The sequence below is a fragment of the Triticum aestivum genome, chromosome 5D (genome assembly GCF_018294505.1).
Source record: "Triticum aestivum cultivar Chinese Spring chromosome 5D, IWGSC CS RefSeq v2.1, whole genome shotgun sequence".
Taxonomy (NCBI): Eukaryota; Viridiplantae; Streptophyta; class Magnoliopsida; order Poales; family Poaceae; genus Triticum; species Triticum aestivum.
Window position 1 is genome coordinate 418424942 of NC_057808.1, and position 14529 is coordinate 418439470.

At 47.1% G+C, this 14529-nt stretch overlaps 2 protein-coding genes across 2 annotated transcripts; one reads left to right on the forward strand and one right to left on the reverse strand.

Annotated features, from left to right (window-relative positions):
* The first annotated feature begins 306 nt into the window (after window positions 1–306).
* On the forward strand, window positions 307–4108 carry LOC123122278 (B-box zinc finger protein 18). The gene is made up of 5 exons (XM_044542457.1): window positions 307–643; window positions 3027–3123; window positions 3207–3322; window positions 3408–3647; window positions 3755–4108. Exons 1-5 carry the CDS (start codon window positions 551–553, stop codon window positions 3842–3844), a joined length of 636 nt encoding a protein of 211 aa, XP_044398392.1. The 5' UTR covers window positions 307–550; the 3' UTR covers window positions 3845–4108.
* Window positions 4109–7973: 3865 nt separating this feature from the next.
* Window positions 7974–9260, reverse strand: LOC123122279 (auxin-responsive protein IAA26). The gene is made up of 4 exons (XM_044542458.1): window positions 8934–9260; window positions 8752–8842; window positions 8564–8660; window positions 7974–8388 (listed from the first exon to the last, which is right to left on the reverse strand). The coding sequence occupies exons 1-3, from the start codon at window positions 9166–9168 to the stop codon at window positions 8585–8587; spliced, it is 402 nt and encodes a 133-aa protein (XP_044398393.1). The 5' UTR covers window positions 9169–9260; the 3' UTR covers window positions 7974–8388; window positions 8564–8584.
* Between the last annotated feature and the right edge of the window lie 5269 nt (window positions 9261–14529).

Genomic DNA, 14529 nt, shown 5'->3' on the forward strand with positions numbered 1-14529 from the left:
GCCCAGGGTACCCCTGGCCCACCGTCAGCCGGACGGGTCCGACCATTATCCGGTACCCGAAGCAGCCCCAAAGTTCGGCGCCCCGCCTCCCGCTTTACAGCGGGATGAGCCGGGTCCATGCGCCGCCGGAGGTCGGCACGCCGCAGAGACGCCGGTGGGGCCCGCCCGCTGTACGGCGCGCGGCCGCGTGGGCCGGGTCCACGGGGGGCGTGCGCCCGTGGGTCGCGGGGCCCCACCGCCGATCCCGCGGCTGCTTCCGCACCACCAGTCCCGCGGGGAGTCCTCCGCCTCCAGCTCGCGAGTCGCTGCCACATCACATCTGGCCTCCGCCTCCTCCCTCCCTCCCTCCCTCCCCACAAACACCCCCGGCTCCCGCTGCTGCCGCGTCCTCTATCCGTCCAGTCGCCCTCTCCGCTGCCGACTTGTCGCCGCAGCCGAAGCACAGCGCACCGTGGAGAGTCCGAGAGATCCGAGGTGGGGAGGAAGGACGTAGAGCGCGGAGGGGAGGGCGGGATGGAGGGGGGACGATGACTGCGCGCGCGGCGGCGGGATGAGGACGATCTGCGATGTGTGCGAGAGCGCGGTGGCGGTGCTCTTCTGCGCGGCCGACGAGGCCGCCCTCTGCCGTCCCTGCGACGAGAAGGTGCGCGGCTCTCTCCCGACCCTCCCGCCCTACTCCCGCGACCATCTGTCCAGCCACGCGGATCGGGCCACGCGTTGGCGTTGCTGCTTCAGTATGTTGTGTTGACCCGCCACGAGTCGCTGTCTGTTGCTCCGATGGCTGGGTAGATCTGGAGCTGCGATCGAGGGAATCGCTCGACTACGTCCGTGTTCTCGCATGGTGGATCTGGGAGAGCTGTCCTGACAGCTCTGACGTTTTTTGAAAAACTACTTTGGAAAGGCTACCCGCTTTATCTGAATTTTTTCCTTCTATGGCGTTGGCTTCATACTGGATTTTACTGATATTCCTGCTAGATGTGTCCAGCGCAGACCAAGGGGAACTACGGTAGAGTGCGTGTGATTGAAATTCAAAGAGAGTTGGCAATAAGATTGCTCGCATGTTAGCTCAACTAGCCAGGAGGGATGATATTAGCGCAGAGTGGAATGCTCGTGTTCCATCTCTCGTTGAGTGAAATGTAAATAACTCCAAATAAAAACGAGTTGTTTTGTGTGGGAGTGGTGCCTGAGAAGATTCAGCAGGGAGTATATTTACGTACTTCGAGTCTGGTGACTACCATGGGCTTGCACCCAAATCCCACTTATAGTTGGTGACTCTGTAGAGATTATGGTTTAGCTGACCTTGCGAGACTAGAAATTTCTCATACGGCGGAGCGAAAAAAGGGTGATTGGTTTACACAATTCTGTTGCTCATGTGTCAAATGATATTCCCACACAGTACACCTTATGATGTAGGCTGTGACCTTGGTTTATTTGTTTTCTGAGAAGCTACAGAATTAATATCATGCTATTCAAAATCAGCAGTGCATACAAAGTACATATTTTTTTAGGTGAACATTCTAACTTGGCATGAAATGCTTTTTTAACCAGTTTAAACTTTAAATGTACCGAGGTGGACGGTGCTGTCTGATAAAGCTATAGCTGATGTTGATGGTACTATATGTGGGTTATTGTGCATCTGGGTGGGCTGAGGTCCGGGTGGCCTCATGCGCCCAATCATTTCTAGATTTTGATCATTTTTGTTTGACACATTATGAAAAACAATTCATAAACAATAGTTCTTTGAACATTTTTGTCTTCTTGCTCTTATATTTGTATTATATCTTGATTCACCCATTAATTACAGTATCTGTCCGTTCTGTGCTATTGCTGTGCTTTGTTGGAGATGTCAAATGCTCTTATAAAAATGTTCAAATGATAATCTTTTACGGGGCCTATGATCATCTTATAACAATTGTATGCTCGTTTTTCTTTCCTTTGATGTTCTGTAATACTCCCTCCGTCCCAAAATAAGTGTCTCAACTTTGTACTAACTTTAGTATAAAGTTGTACTAAAGTTGAGACATTTATTTTGGGACGGAGAGAGTACATGTTTAATGAACAATACTTGTCAGCAAGATCTACTACAAAACTCATGCAAGCTGATTGCCCAACATAAGAACCCAGATATTCTCATGAACTTAAAAGAGGGACTATGTTTCTGTTTCCAGTTGATAATAAATTTTGTAGTTGTATATGAAACTGTTGTCTTGTCAAAGCATGTGTACGTTGATTAGAAGACAATACTGTTTTGGTAATCAGCAAGTATACTACCAGGACTAGAAGTGATCCCTCCACCTACCAATTTTCTGCAACCTACTGGAAGTTCCCAAACTGCTAGGATGTCGCTGGCATGTTGCACACTGGAGCAGACGTTTTTAGAGCTATTTGCCCCGTTACCAAAAGTGTGTCTACTTAACCTTTTACAGAACTGCAAATGAGCCCAAATAGTAATCAGTGCCCCCCCCCCCCCCCCCCTCCAAATAGGTGTTCTGACATTGCTAGTGTGGTGACATTGTCGGGAGCATTTGTGTTGCACAACATATGAAAGTTGTTTAAAGGTGAAAACACCAATTTTGTCAGCAAAATTTTCTAAACAGTATAAATGGTAGTCCCAGTTTCATACAGAAAAATGGGGAAGAATGATGCTACTTATGTTTTCATAGGAAGAATGATGCTACTTATGTTGGTTACAATTCATCACAAGCACTGGCATTCAAAAGTTTATTCAGTATCTTATTTTGTCAAGCTGGAGCAAAATGTTATGCTCTTGATTTGTAAATTCAAATGATAAGTTATGGCTCTATTATGCTTTTAGATAATCTATATATATAGTCATCCTGTTGTCCACAGTAGTGCATGTCTGATGCATGTGCAAATCCTTTCTGCAGTATCATTTTTATTTAAGAATAAAAAAGATGCACGTTCCAGTTTTCATTGCTTCAGATCATTATAATTTGAATACTTGATTGTCAAGACACAATCTTCATGTTCCAGTTTCTGATATTTCTTTGAATGTTATACTCCAGGTACATATGTGTAACAAGCTTGCTAGTCGGCATGTAAGGGTTGGGCTTGCGGACCCTAATAAATTAATACGCTGTGATATATGTGAAAGTTCTCCTGGTATGCATTTTGACCTAAAAACAATTATTATGTCACTTATCTATTGAAGTTTGATTTCATCAGCTTTCGACCTGTCTATGCAGCTTTCTTCTACTGTGACATAGATGGTACATCACTTTGCCTGAGCTGTGATATGGCTGTTCATGTTGGTGGGAAACGAACCCATGGAAGATACTTGCTGCTAAGACAACGAGTCGAAGTATGATTTTAATTGTTAATCAACTAAAGGTTGAAATCTCATGTACTATTTTATATTATTGCTTGAGGTTTGAAATTTTGATTAGTTTCCAGGAGATAAACCAGGGCATATGGACGATGTAGCCATGCAACAGATGGACTCTGAAAACCCAAGGGACCAAAATAACGCTCATTCCGTACCAAAGGAGCAAATGGTGAACCACCACCACAATGCCTATGATCCGGCCTCAGATGGCAATTGCAATGGCCAGGGTGCCATTGATTCAAAAATGTTTGATCTTAATATGAGGCCAGCTCGTAATAATGGGCAAGGTTCAAGTTCCCAGGTCTGTCCTATTTTTGCCATAAGAGAAGTAGCTTGTCTCATGTGTTCTTTCCCAAGTACTTACAGTTTCCCCTCTTGTCTCCATTACTCTTCCTGTTGACAATCCAGACTCATGGAGTGGATCATAGCCACAACAACAACCATGACTCTTCAGGAGTGGTGCCAACATGCAATTACGATGGAGCTGCCGACAAGTGAATGTCGGAATCTCGGAATGTAAATTGCTTCGGTTGCTGTTATAAACATTTCTTCCGCGCTGGGAGCTTGAATTAGCTTTAGCCTTAGTGGCCGGGCTAAATGTATCGTTGCAGGGACCTTAGAATGTGTGTTGTTTTCGAATAGAGACGAAGCTAACGACTGTATCTGTATTCAGCATGGCATGCACTAGACGCTGTGTTGCGGATTTCTGTTGTATGCTATCAGGGACTGTACAAAGAAATAATAGATCTCTCATTTTGTGTACTGGAACTGCTATATATGGCAACTGCTGTGAATGTCAGAACTAAGATGTTGAAAGGGGTGCTTTTGACATAACGAAGCTGGAGCATGTGTTGGCTATGAGCATCTGGGTCCTTTTCGACGTAACGAAGCCGGGGTGCGAAAGGACGCTGTTGTGCAAGCTGTGATCTTGTTTACTTTGCTGCCAAAACATAAAGGTAAAGTTTGGCAATGCCTGTTTTGTTACAAAAAAGTGGCAATGCCAATGAAACTTTCTCAACTTCTGGGCAGTAAACCAAACCCTGACCTGTCCATATCTTGGTTTGCCAGTTGTTGGAAAACAAACGTGTCCGGTTTCTTCCCAGCTTCTGCGATGCCATGGTTTCGGTATCACCAGATCAATCATCTCGCAGCAAACTGGCCAAATATGCAAACCAAAAATCATGCGACCCCCTGATTCTCTGAAGAAGTTTCCAGACTCTGAAGTTCATCTCAACCAATCCAATGCGTCTCTCTGGCATGATCCTCTTCACCTGGCCTGCTACCGGGTGCCGAGCTACATGGCCACATGCTCCGTTGCTCGGCTGTGACGTATGCATCTCTACCAAGATATGTGAGCATCTTCGACCAGGATTTATTCCAATCTCCGGAAGTGCTGGCAACTCTGCCTCGCTACCGTGCAAACCCCCGAAAGAGATATTTGTCACACATCGTTCCGACAGGTGAACTGGTTTACGCAGTTGATCCCGCCAGCCAGCCACAATACGAAATATGCCATAAGGGCACCTCCAACACCCAAACCGGACACACTATCCGTCTGCGGACTGGGAGACCAGTCCACGGATACGGACAAGCCGACCATCCACCCATAGCCACAAATGTCCGGAGACATTTCAAACGGGATTTAGTGGAAATAAACAAATTTGATGAATATTTAAATGAACTGAATGATTTTCATTCATACCACATAAAACCATATGCTTTTTCATCTAAACTGGAGCAAATTCATTATAATTTGATATATTTCAACTAAACCGTACTCTAAACCTAGTCTAAATGACCGCCGACACCCGTTCCCCATGTCCGAACAGTCATGAGCGCCAGGAAATGAAGCTCCACCTCCTCAACCTACAAGCGGCTAATCAGCCGACGATGATGACCCCGCTAAGTTTAGCTTCAACGGGAGGGGAGAAGTAGTGGCCTTCTTGGCACCCGAGCGCCGGCGGCTTCCCATGCTCTACTCTTCCTCGCTGCCGGCGGCGCCCGTGGACGTGTCGGCTTCGTCGTCCTGGCGGCGGGGCGCGGTCGAGGCGGACCTGGCGACGTCTTCCTCGTCCTTGTCGTAAACTTCATCTGTCACCTCGTTGATCTCCTTGAAGGCGGCTTCTACATCCGCCTCATGGACGCGGTACCGCCAGCGGTCGCAGCGGATGTTGCGAGCGAAGCGGTAGGATTGGAGCAACATCTCCTGCTCGCCCACGTCCACGTCTGTCGCGATGCCTATGTCAGTAGCGAGTTGCTCCTTCGCGCCGGTGCTCGAGGAGGCGGAGGTTGTAGGCCTCTTCGCCCTGCGCCTGCCAACACCATGTCGGTCTAGTGAGCATGGGTCTCGCCCATGGTGACGTCGGCATGGGCCGGCGACGACGTTGGCACCGGCTCGGCGTCGACCTTCTCTTCCATTGGGGCGTCCGTAGCGCTGGCCTCCGGTGAGCTCGTCCGTCTGCCGGCCTGCCAGCCCGGTTGCAATGGCGGTAATCTCCTTCTTCTGCTCGGACGAGAGGTTGTCCCAAAGGACTTTGGAGCTCGAGGAGTCCATGGCGCGTGTGGTGCCAAGAGGAGATAGAGGGCGGAGGAGGTTGGATGCAGTTGTTGTCGTGCCTGGGGTTTAAATAGCGAGAGGATGGTAGGGCATGCGGCGAGGTGGTTAATGGTGGCCGGCAGACAGATGCACGGGTGGCGCCGGAGCAGGTTCCTCGGCAACCGCACATGTTTAATGTAGGGAGGCGGATGAACAGGCTGCCATTTGAACAAGGAGCTGCCACGTGCGGTGAGGGTGGTGCTCTCTCCCGGCACGCCGCTTCAATGCCGGAGCGATATGAGAGGTCACGTCCACTCTTGAGCCGGAAAGAATGCGGCACTGACGCTCTGGAACGGTGTTGACTGCTTTGGACGGGAAAGGGCGCTGGCGAGGGAGTGTTTTTGGCTAGGCCAGGGTTGTTGGACGCTTCCGTGGTAGCGATCCGGACGCCTGCAAAGCCACACGCCCCTAGTTGTCTTCCAGTTTGCCGGAAAAATGACGTTCGAACCACCGAACATACCGATACAGGACCATGTAGGATGACAAAACACGTCCTGACCAGGCGATCTGGACGGTTGCGGGTGGTTTAAGGGTTCGCATTTGAGATGCCCTAAGGTTACAAGCCGTTATTTCCTCTTCGCGAAAGGACTTCCATGCCATTAGGTTTTTGAACATGATACAAATGACAAATGCTCGCACATACACTCACCTCTATGAACACATGCATGGACACTCTACCCTTATGAGACATGCTGTTAGGTTTACTCCTCCTCCCGTTGGCGCCCCCGCCGGTCTGCCTCGCCACCGATGGCTTTTGGATCTTGGAGGCGCGTAGGACCTTGCCCTCCGCCGGCGGAAGTGACCCTGATCTCTTTCTTGTTAGTTTCAATGTCTTGGTTAGGGCGCCTTTTATTCGCTTCAGTGCTTGTGGTGGTCCATAAACTTGATTAAATTTTTATTAACTCCGGTATTCTCTATATGGACATGATTCATTATGAATAAGTCAGAAGTTATTTCTGCAAAAACAATCTGGCCAGCTACCTAGTACTATCTGACATGATTCTTCATGCCATGCACAACAATGAACCCAACAAACAAAGTTGCCCGCTCAATTCAAGATTCTTACAAGTTGGAGGTCCGAACAAAAAAACATGTTCCAAATTTAAGGCGAATTAAGCACATTTCATCAAAATTTGGGAGGTGCACAAACTCTGGATCCATGTACATGTGACAAAACAGCCGAAGAAATTAACTAGATTGAACCCAAGGATCGACGAGGCATGGAACTACACTAGCAGTACTAGAATATTGGGATCTTGCCAAGTCAACCGTATCGTCAGCCTCATGCGAGAAGCAAACAAGATGAGGCTCATATCGGCCAAACTATATTTTTATCCTAGTCAACCAACATTTTATTCGCAATTAATGGCACGCTGGTCGATCTTTGCGTAGAGGTACGGGATCATATCTGCGTGGCCTCGTCAGAATCGCATCATCGTCTTCCTTGGTTTCTCGTCACGTGTTGGAGATGCTCTAAGGTTACATGTCCGTTCTTTCCTCGTCACGAAAGAACTTTCATGCAATTAGGTTTTTGAATACAATATAAAAGGCAGATGCTCACACATGCGCACATACACTCATCCCTATAAATACACGCGCGCACACATCCGACCTTATGAGCCATGTGATTAGGTTTTCTCCTCCTCCCGTTGGCGCCGCCGCCGGTCCGCCTCGCCTTCGATGGCCTTTGGGCCTTGGAGGTCAGCTCCACGTCGGCTCGGCAGGAGAGATCCCGATCTCGTTCTTTAGTTTTGGTGTCTTGGTTGGGGTTGTGGTGACAGAGATGTCCCTCGACAGAAATAATGTCTTCCATATTTCGGTACCCGCCCTGATGATGCGTTTAGCGTTGCTCGCGTGGGGAGGCGTGTGTCCGTCAGATCTTGTGAGATTCAATCGGTGCTGGTCTTCTGGTTAGTTTCGGTGGATTATCGCTGGTCAACAATGAACACAACAAACAAAGTTGCCCCGCCCTTCAAGATTCCTCCAAGTTGGAGGTCCGAACAAAAATAGATGTTCCAAATTCGAGGCGAATTAAGCACATTTCATCAAAATTTGGGCGGTACACAAACTCTTGATCCATGTACATGTGACAAACAGCCGAAGAAATTAACTACGTAGATGGAACCCAAGGATCGATGAGGCATTGAACTACACTAGCAGTACTAGAATACTGGGATCTCGCCAAGTCAACCCGTATCGTCAGCCTCATGCCAGAAGCAACAAGATGAGATGAGGCTCATATCGGCGAAACTATATTTTTATCCTAGTCAACCAACATTTTATTCCCAACCGATGACACGCCGGTCGATCTTGGCGTAGAGGTACGGGATCGTATCTGCATGGCCTCGTCAGAATCGTCTTGCTTCCTTGGTTCCTCATCGCTGTCACACCCACTGGAGCGACATGCAAGAGGTTCAGATCATATCTACACGTACGTACCCAAGATCTGAAACCGGATAAGAATTTCATTAGTATAAGCTATCAGTTTAGTATCAGGTCAAACTTCAACCACATTTTGGTCGATTTAAAAAAAAACATCAAACATATTTCTGCAATTCTGTTTATTTAGTGAAGACCCTGCAATTCTGTTACTGTCTGGTGGACTTTTGCCGAATCCTCACCTGCAGCAGGAAATCGGTCTGTCACGCGTTGGCGCTCAGCCCTCTCGCCTCGCACGCTCGCATCACTCTCATCCGCCTGCACGAACACACGAACATCCTGCAGATTCACACAACAGTTCTAGGTCAGAACATTTGCATTATTGCATAGTGCGACGACGCGATCGAACAATTGGTGCGGTGGTGCTTACTCCCAGGGCACGTCGCCGACGAGCATCCAGTCGCCGTCGCCGTCCTCGTACACCACGGCGTGCTCCCACTGGCCGTACCCGTCCATCAGACCTGCAGACAAGCATGCACGCGCATTGATCAGTGCACAAAATCTCATTTGACATGGCTGTCCATTTGACATGGTGAAGCTTTGGTTGCTTACCGATGGAGCAGCAGTAGAACATGGCGTTGAGCTCCTGGAGGAGCTCGAGGTAGTCGCTGTAGGCCGCCACGTCCACCTTGCGCAGGTACGGCGTCCCGTCCATGCTCACCTTCACGAACGCCGCCGCCTCGACGCTCTTCCTCGCCCGCCTCGCCCTCCGCGCCCTCTCGCCGGGCGGCGCCAGCGTCAGCTCGGTCAGCTCCACGCCGCCATCGTCTCCGCCATAGCTCCCCATCACTCTCAAATTACGCAATGTACTACTCCTACTATACGATCAGTCGGTGGGTTCAGAGGCTGGAAGTTGGGGAGGCTGGGAATGGAAGGCGTGTGTCGTGAATGGCGAGCTTTGGCTGGCCGGTGCTGCCGTATATATACACCGGCCGTTGGTACTACGATACTACGTGTGCTACCTGATCCCCTGAGGCGGGGAGGTGGTGCCGGCCAGCATGGCGGCGTGGTGTGGGTTATACGGCGGTTGCGCGCAGAGAGGATCCGAAGCGGGGCGGGGACAGGGGCTGCGGGCGGCGGTCGGGTTGGGTGCGGGCCGGCAACGAACCCTGGCACCGCTGTCGCCGTGGGACCCGACCGGCTCGCCACGTCGACTCCCCGGTCTCCTGCGTGGCTGCCTCCGTGGTCACCACTAAACAAATCAGCTCAGCCGTGACTCGTCTTCGATTGTTCGATTGTTCGATAGTTCGATGCAGCAGCTATCAATTGCACGGTAGAGTAGACGAAATTTAACGAGACAATGCCAAGTCGAACATTTGCAGCTTCCACATGCACTAAACTAAGTAAGACCACGACGTACCGCCGCCACAACTTGCGCACACCGATCATTATATACTCAGACTGTCCACAGGCATCTTTGTGAAGTACAGTATACACTATTCAACACGTTAACCGTACGTATCGGCATCATTTAGTCTTTTCTATCACAAGTACAATCTAGTTAAGTTCACACAAGGGAAAGGGCTGCTGAGACGGGAAGCCGCCCATGGAATATCAAGCCTGGCCAACACGTTAACGGTAGCCGGCGATGGAGCCGGTCAAGCCGCCACCGGCGTGCATGCACAGGAGATCCGGCCGGCGACGGGCAGGGGACAGGCATCCCGCAAGTGGGCACGTGCATGCATGCATGTTCAACAATCTCTTCTCCCCCCGCCGGCCGCCGTAAAGATGCAAGGCCCCTGCCCGGCTAGGAGCGGCTTAAATTAGCTATACCCTGTGGCCTGTACATGTGCGCTGCACGCAACAGTAAAAACATTCGTCCGGCCGTGCATGTGCCGGCGCGCCTATGTTTCACAAACCCGCAGCGGCTGCCACAGATCGCCCGGTGCCGGGCCCTGCCCGGACACCGCCATCGCCCGTGTCCGGTAAAGGCGATCTACCCATCACGGAGCACGAGCTTCGTGCTACGCGCGCCATGCCGGCCAGGCCAGGGCTACTAGTATTAAAGTTCAAGCCCGGTGCATGCACACGAGTGGGTAGCTAGCCTGTTGTCTCTGTGGCTGGCTGGCTGGCTGGCTGGCCGGACGGAGAGGCCGGAGCGTGATTGTGCCTCCTGTCGCGGCCCCCGGCCCGGGGCGCGCGCGCGTGCGGCGGCGGCCCGGCCATCATTCCAGCCGCATTGCTTGCCTGTGTGTGTGACAGCTGACGGGTCGGCGGGCATGGTTTTCCCCGAGATGGGTCGAGAGGAGAGGACGACACCGTGCAGGGAATTGTGGGCGGGGCTAGGGGAATTAATCTGGGGGCCGACGAAAGCGCATGCACGGCATGGTTTTAAGAGCGGAGCCAGAGCTCTAGACGACATCGAAGAGCTTTTTGATGCGACGACGGCGTTTGACTCCTCCTTTCTCGGGCGTTTGACCGTCCAGCTAGCTCCTTCTCGATCCTCGATCGGAGGCATAGTAATGGTGAAACGTGCCGATTAGAGATCCAGCTGTGCAAACAAGCTACTCTGATTTTTTAGGACCCCCATAACTGGTGAACGTTCGTCACGAAGGGTGGCGTTTGAGAACGTTCGCCTGATAGTTTTAGATGAGAAGGAGAGGGGGGAGGGGGCAGCTTGTTCATCCGACATGACAGTTTCTATCTAAGGCCTTGTACAATGCTTCTAAAACACCGGTGTCTATTTCTACAAGAGAGATGTCTAATTAAGCGTCTGCCCTGTACAAATAAGCATCGGTGCTTAAAAAAGTCTGATTTGTTTCTCCAAGCACCTCTCCTAACCACCTTACATTGTAGAAGGCCTAAGAAGGCAGGTTTTGTTTAAAAACTGTCGTCGTTTGATCTCGTCTTACAACTAAAACTGCAAGCAAAAATGGTTTGCTTGTCATCTCCCCTACAACGAACGTTACCATTACCCTTTTTTAATTCAAAACAAGGCCACTTTGATTATTTTAGCAACGGTCTTTATTTCTCGTGTTACTGTTAATCCATTCCGTTTGAGGTTTAGTTTATCTAGTTGTTTTGTTAGTGAAGCCTTACCCATTCAGCCGACGCAAAAATAGAATGTTTGCCACAAAATCATTTCGGTGAAGGGTACACACAGAAAATTCGCAAGAAAAAGAAGGGTACATGGAGAATACAAGTGAAAACGTTGGAGATCGGGCTACATGGAAACCTATTTTTTTAAATTATATTTATTTTTCAAAACATCAGAAAAATTGTCACATGTATGTATAGAAGTATTCTACCAATGTATAAAATTTTATTGGGAGATATGTAACATGTGAGTTACACAAAAAACGGGAAAACTTTATTCTATTACTTTTTCTAGATGGCTCCATGGAACTTGGGCTTCAAAACACATTTCCGACATTTGTAAGATCATAACCTTCGCAAGCATTTTTATGACCTTCAAACAATCAAACGCTGCCATAGTATGCTACAAACTCCGGTCAAAGGCCAAGTTTTTTTTTGCGGGGTCAGTCAAAGGCCGGGTTAAATATCTTAGTTTGAGTTTCTTTTGTATAGTTTGGTTTTTGTAGGTACTTGTTGAGAATATGGAGTTGGCTTATTCATATTTATTTAAGTTCTCCCACTAAAAACAACCTCCGGTCCTTTCCGCCACGGTGCATCTAGTGGGAGGTTAGTGAGTCCAATGAATTTACCTTCGATTTTCATCAAAATTCAGCGCGAGAATTTGAAGACATGTTCATGTGGACATGCATGTGCCATGTGTACACATGTTGGAAAGCTCCTATGTATACATGGGTTTTTAGAACTACTGGGACTTTATCACCTCAAAATGTTGTGTGGTATACAAAGTCCAACTGGAATGTCTGTTAGCAAAACATGGTGGCCAATAGGCATAACCATAGTAGAGTGAGCCAATCCACGTTCTAACGGAAGGATTTTGCCCGGTCCTCACTTCAACAATGACCTATCCATATGAATGGGTGCGAGAAGACTTGAAGCACTTCATATCAGATAAGCAATCCTATTTTTCAGCAAATCCTCTAGTCGCTGCTGGTATACCACTCTTAAGCTCCTCCTCATATAGTCGTCGTTGGTATACCATTAGTAAGACTTTGTCCAAATTTATAGTGTCTCGTGTTATACTCATCAAGTACAACTTGAAGGGAGGTCCTAAAATGAAGATGTGGTTTTTGCTCACAACAGAGTACACAATCATGGCAATTTTACCTTAACATTTGACATGGAACATGGCTAATTTTCTTTCTGACATTGCAGATTTATTTTCTCAAACTATGGCAATTTTATTTAAATAACATGGCAAATTTAATATGCATTTGCCCTGGAAATTTCCACCATCGGCACCACCAAGGAAACAACCTTTTCCATTTTGAGATGAAAAAATTTAGTTTACATGCATGGGAAATTTCTTATACATAACATGTCATTTTTTAATAAAAATCCCATGGATAATATTAATTTACATCCGCCATGGCAATTTTGGTCATGTTTTGTGTTATTTCACATTCATGTTTTTTTTTTAAACATGGCAATTAAAATTAAAATCCATGGAAAATTTAATCTGCAACATTTTTTTGTTCATAATTTGTGTCATTTTACATAGATGGAAAATTTCTTATACAAAACATGGCAATTTTAATTAAAATCCCATGGAATTTTGAATATGCATCTGCCATGGCAATTTTGTTCATAATTTTTTGTTTTGTACTATTCTTTTTTTTCATGGCATTTTTTGTCATGCCAATTTACGAACGTAAACTTTTTCCAAGGCAATTCTGGAAAATCACCATGTGAGCATCATGATAAATGTTGTTAGAATATTTTTGACATTCTTTATTTTAGAAATAAAAAATAAAAAGAAACTGTAATTTGCCATCAGTTAGAGAAACAAAAATTCTAAATTTGCCATGATATATTTTTTTCTACATCCTCCTTTGAATTATAGATCATTTTTAATTACATATACCATGCTGGTTTTGCATTGCTGAACCATGGCAATTTTACTTTGAAATTCATGGCAATTTATTTAATGGCATCTTAGTTTCTTCCTCGACCATTGCAATTTTATTTTCAAGGACATGGAAACTCTATTTCTATAGCATGTCAAATTTACATTTTTCCCGGACCCATGGGAAATTTTCTTAGACCACGACAAATATATTAACTAGACCATGATACTTTTATTATTTAGACCATGGCATTTTCATTAGTTAGACCATTGTAGTTTATAAATTTGTCATGTGCACATGGCAAATTAATTATAAATTTATTTAAATGGTACCATGTCTTTCGAGAAAACATTTCTTCCATTTTTTTCATGTTCCCATGGAAAATTATAGATTTGCCACCTTTTTTTTTGAAAGAGCAATTACCTTTTATTGTAATTTTGATCATTGTTTTTTAAAGAACAAAATCCTTTTTTTGAAAGTTAATCTGCCAATGCATAACAAACATAACAGGAAAATATGGATTTGCCTTGGTCCACTATTTAGTTCTTCCAGCAAAATCATGCACACAAAAAATACATTGCCATGCTTTACAAATATTAGGCAGATTTTGAAAGATTTTTCCATGTAGATAGAAAAACCCAATGTCGAGGAAATAGTTAATTGGTAGCCGCTCGCTCGGCTTGGGAGTACTGATTAATCGGCAATTCAGACAATTAAATGGATGAATCAGTCGACCATTAATTGGTGGAATTTTGAACTCAATGGGCACAATTTTTTGTATGGAGGAATTTTTTCAATAGAACTTGAATGCTACAAAAAATCAGATTGCAAATATGAAGCAAATGGCACCATTTTCTTTTCTCAATAGATCAATCATCAACAAGCATCCATTGGAAGAAAGGGGGGTACCGGCGCATAGAGGGAGGAGAGGGCGCTGTGACACACATGGGAGGAAGAGAAGTGGCGGCTCGCTGACAAGGGCTTGGCGAACCGCCATCTAGGTCTGAAGGGGATGAGAGAAGCGGGAGGGGCTGGGAGAGGGCCAAACCCTAGCTATTTCGGAGTAGGAGGCGGCTGGGAGGGGTTACGGGCCAAATAATTGGGCTTTTGTTTGCCCACAAGTTAACGGGCCAGTAATGATTAATTGGCCTGGCAACCGATTAATAGGTCTGACAGGCCATTTAATCGGTCTAGCAAGTTAGCATGAC

Bases quoted from the DNA above. Each gene is read 5' to 3' on its own strand.
- LOC123122278 (XM_044542457.1), top strand. From the start codon at position 551: ATGAGGACGATCTGCGATGTGTGCGAGAGCGCGGTGGCGGTGCTCTTC. The intron at 3,124-3,206 runs GTATGCATTTTG...CTGTCTATGCAG, and splicing joins TATATGTGAAAGTTCTCCTG to CTTTCTTCTACTGTGACATA. The intron at 3,323-3,407 runs GTATGATTTTAA...AATTTTGATTAG, and splicing joins TGCTAAGACAACGAGTCGAA to TTTCCAGGAGATAAACCAGG.
- LOC123122279 (XM_044542458.1), bottom strand. From the start codon at position 9,168: ATGGGGAGCTATGGCGGAGACGATGGCGGCGTGGAGCTGACCGAGCTG. The intron at 8,843-8,933 runs GTAAGCAACCAA...GCTTGTCTGCAG, and splicing joins GTTCTACTGCTGCTCCATCG to GTCTGATGGACGGGTACGGC. The intron at 8,661-8,751 runs GTAAGCACCACC...GTGAATCTGCAG, and splicing joins GTCGGCGACGTGCCCTGGGA to GATGTTCGTGTGTTCGTGCA.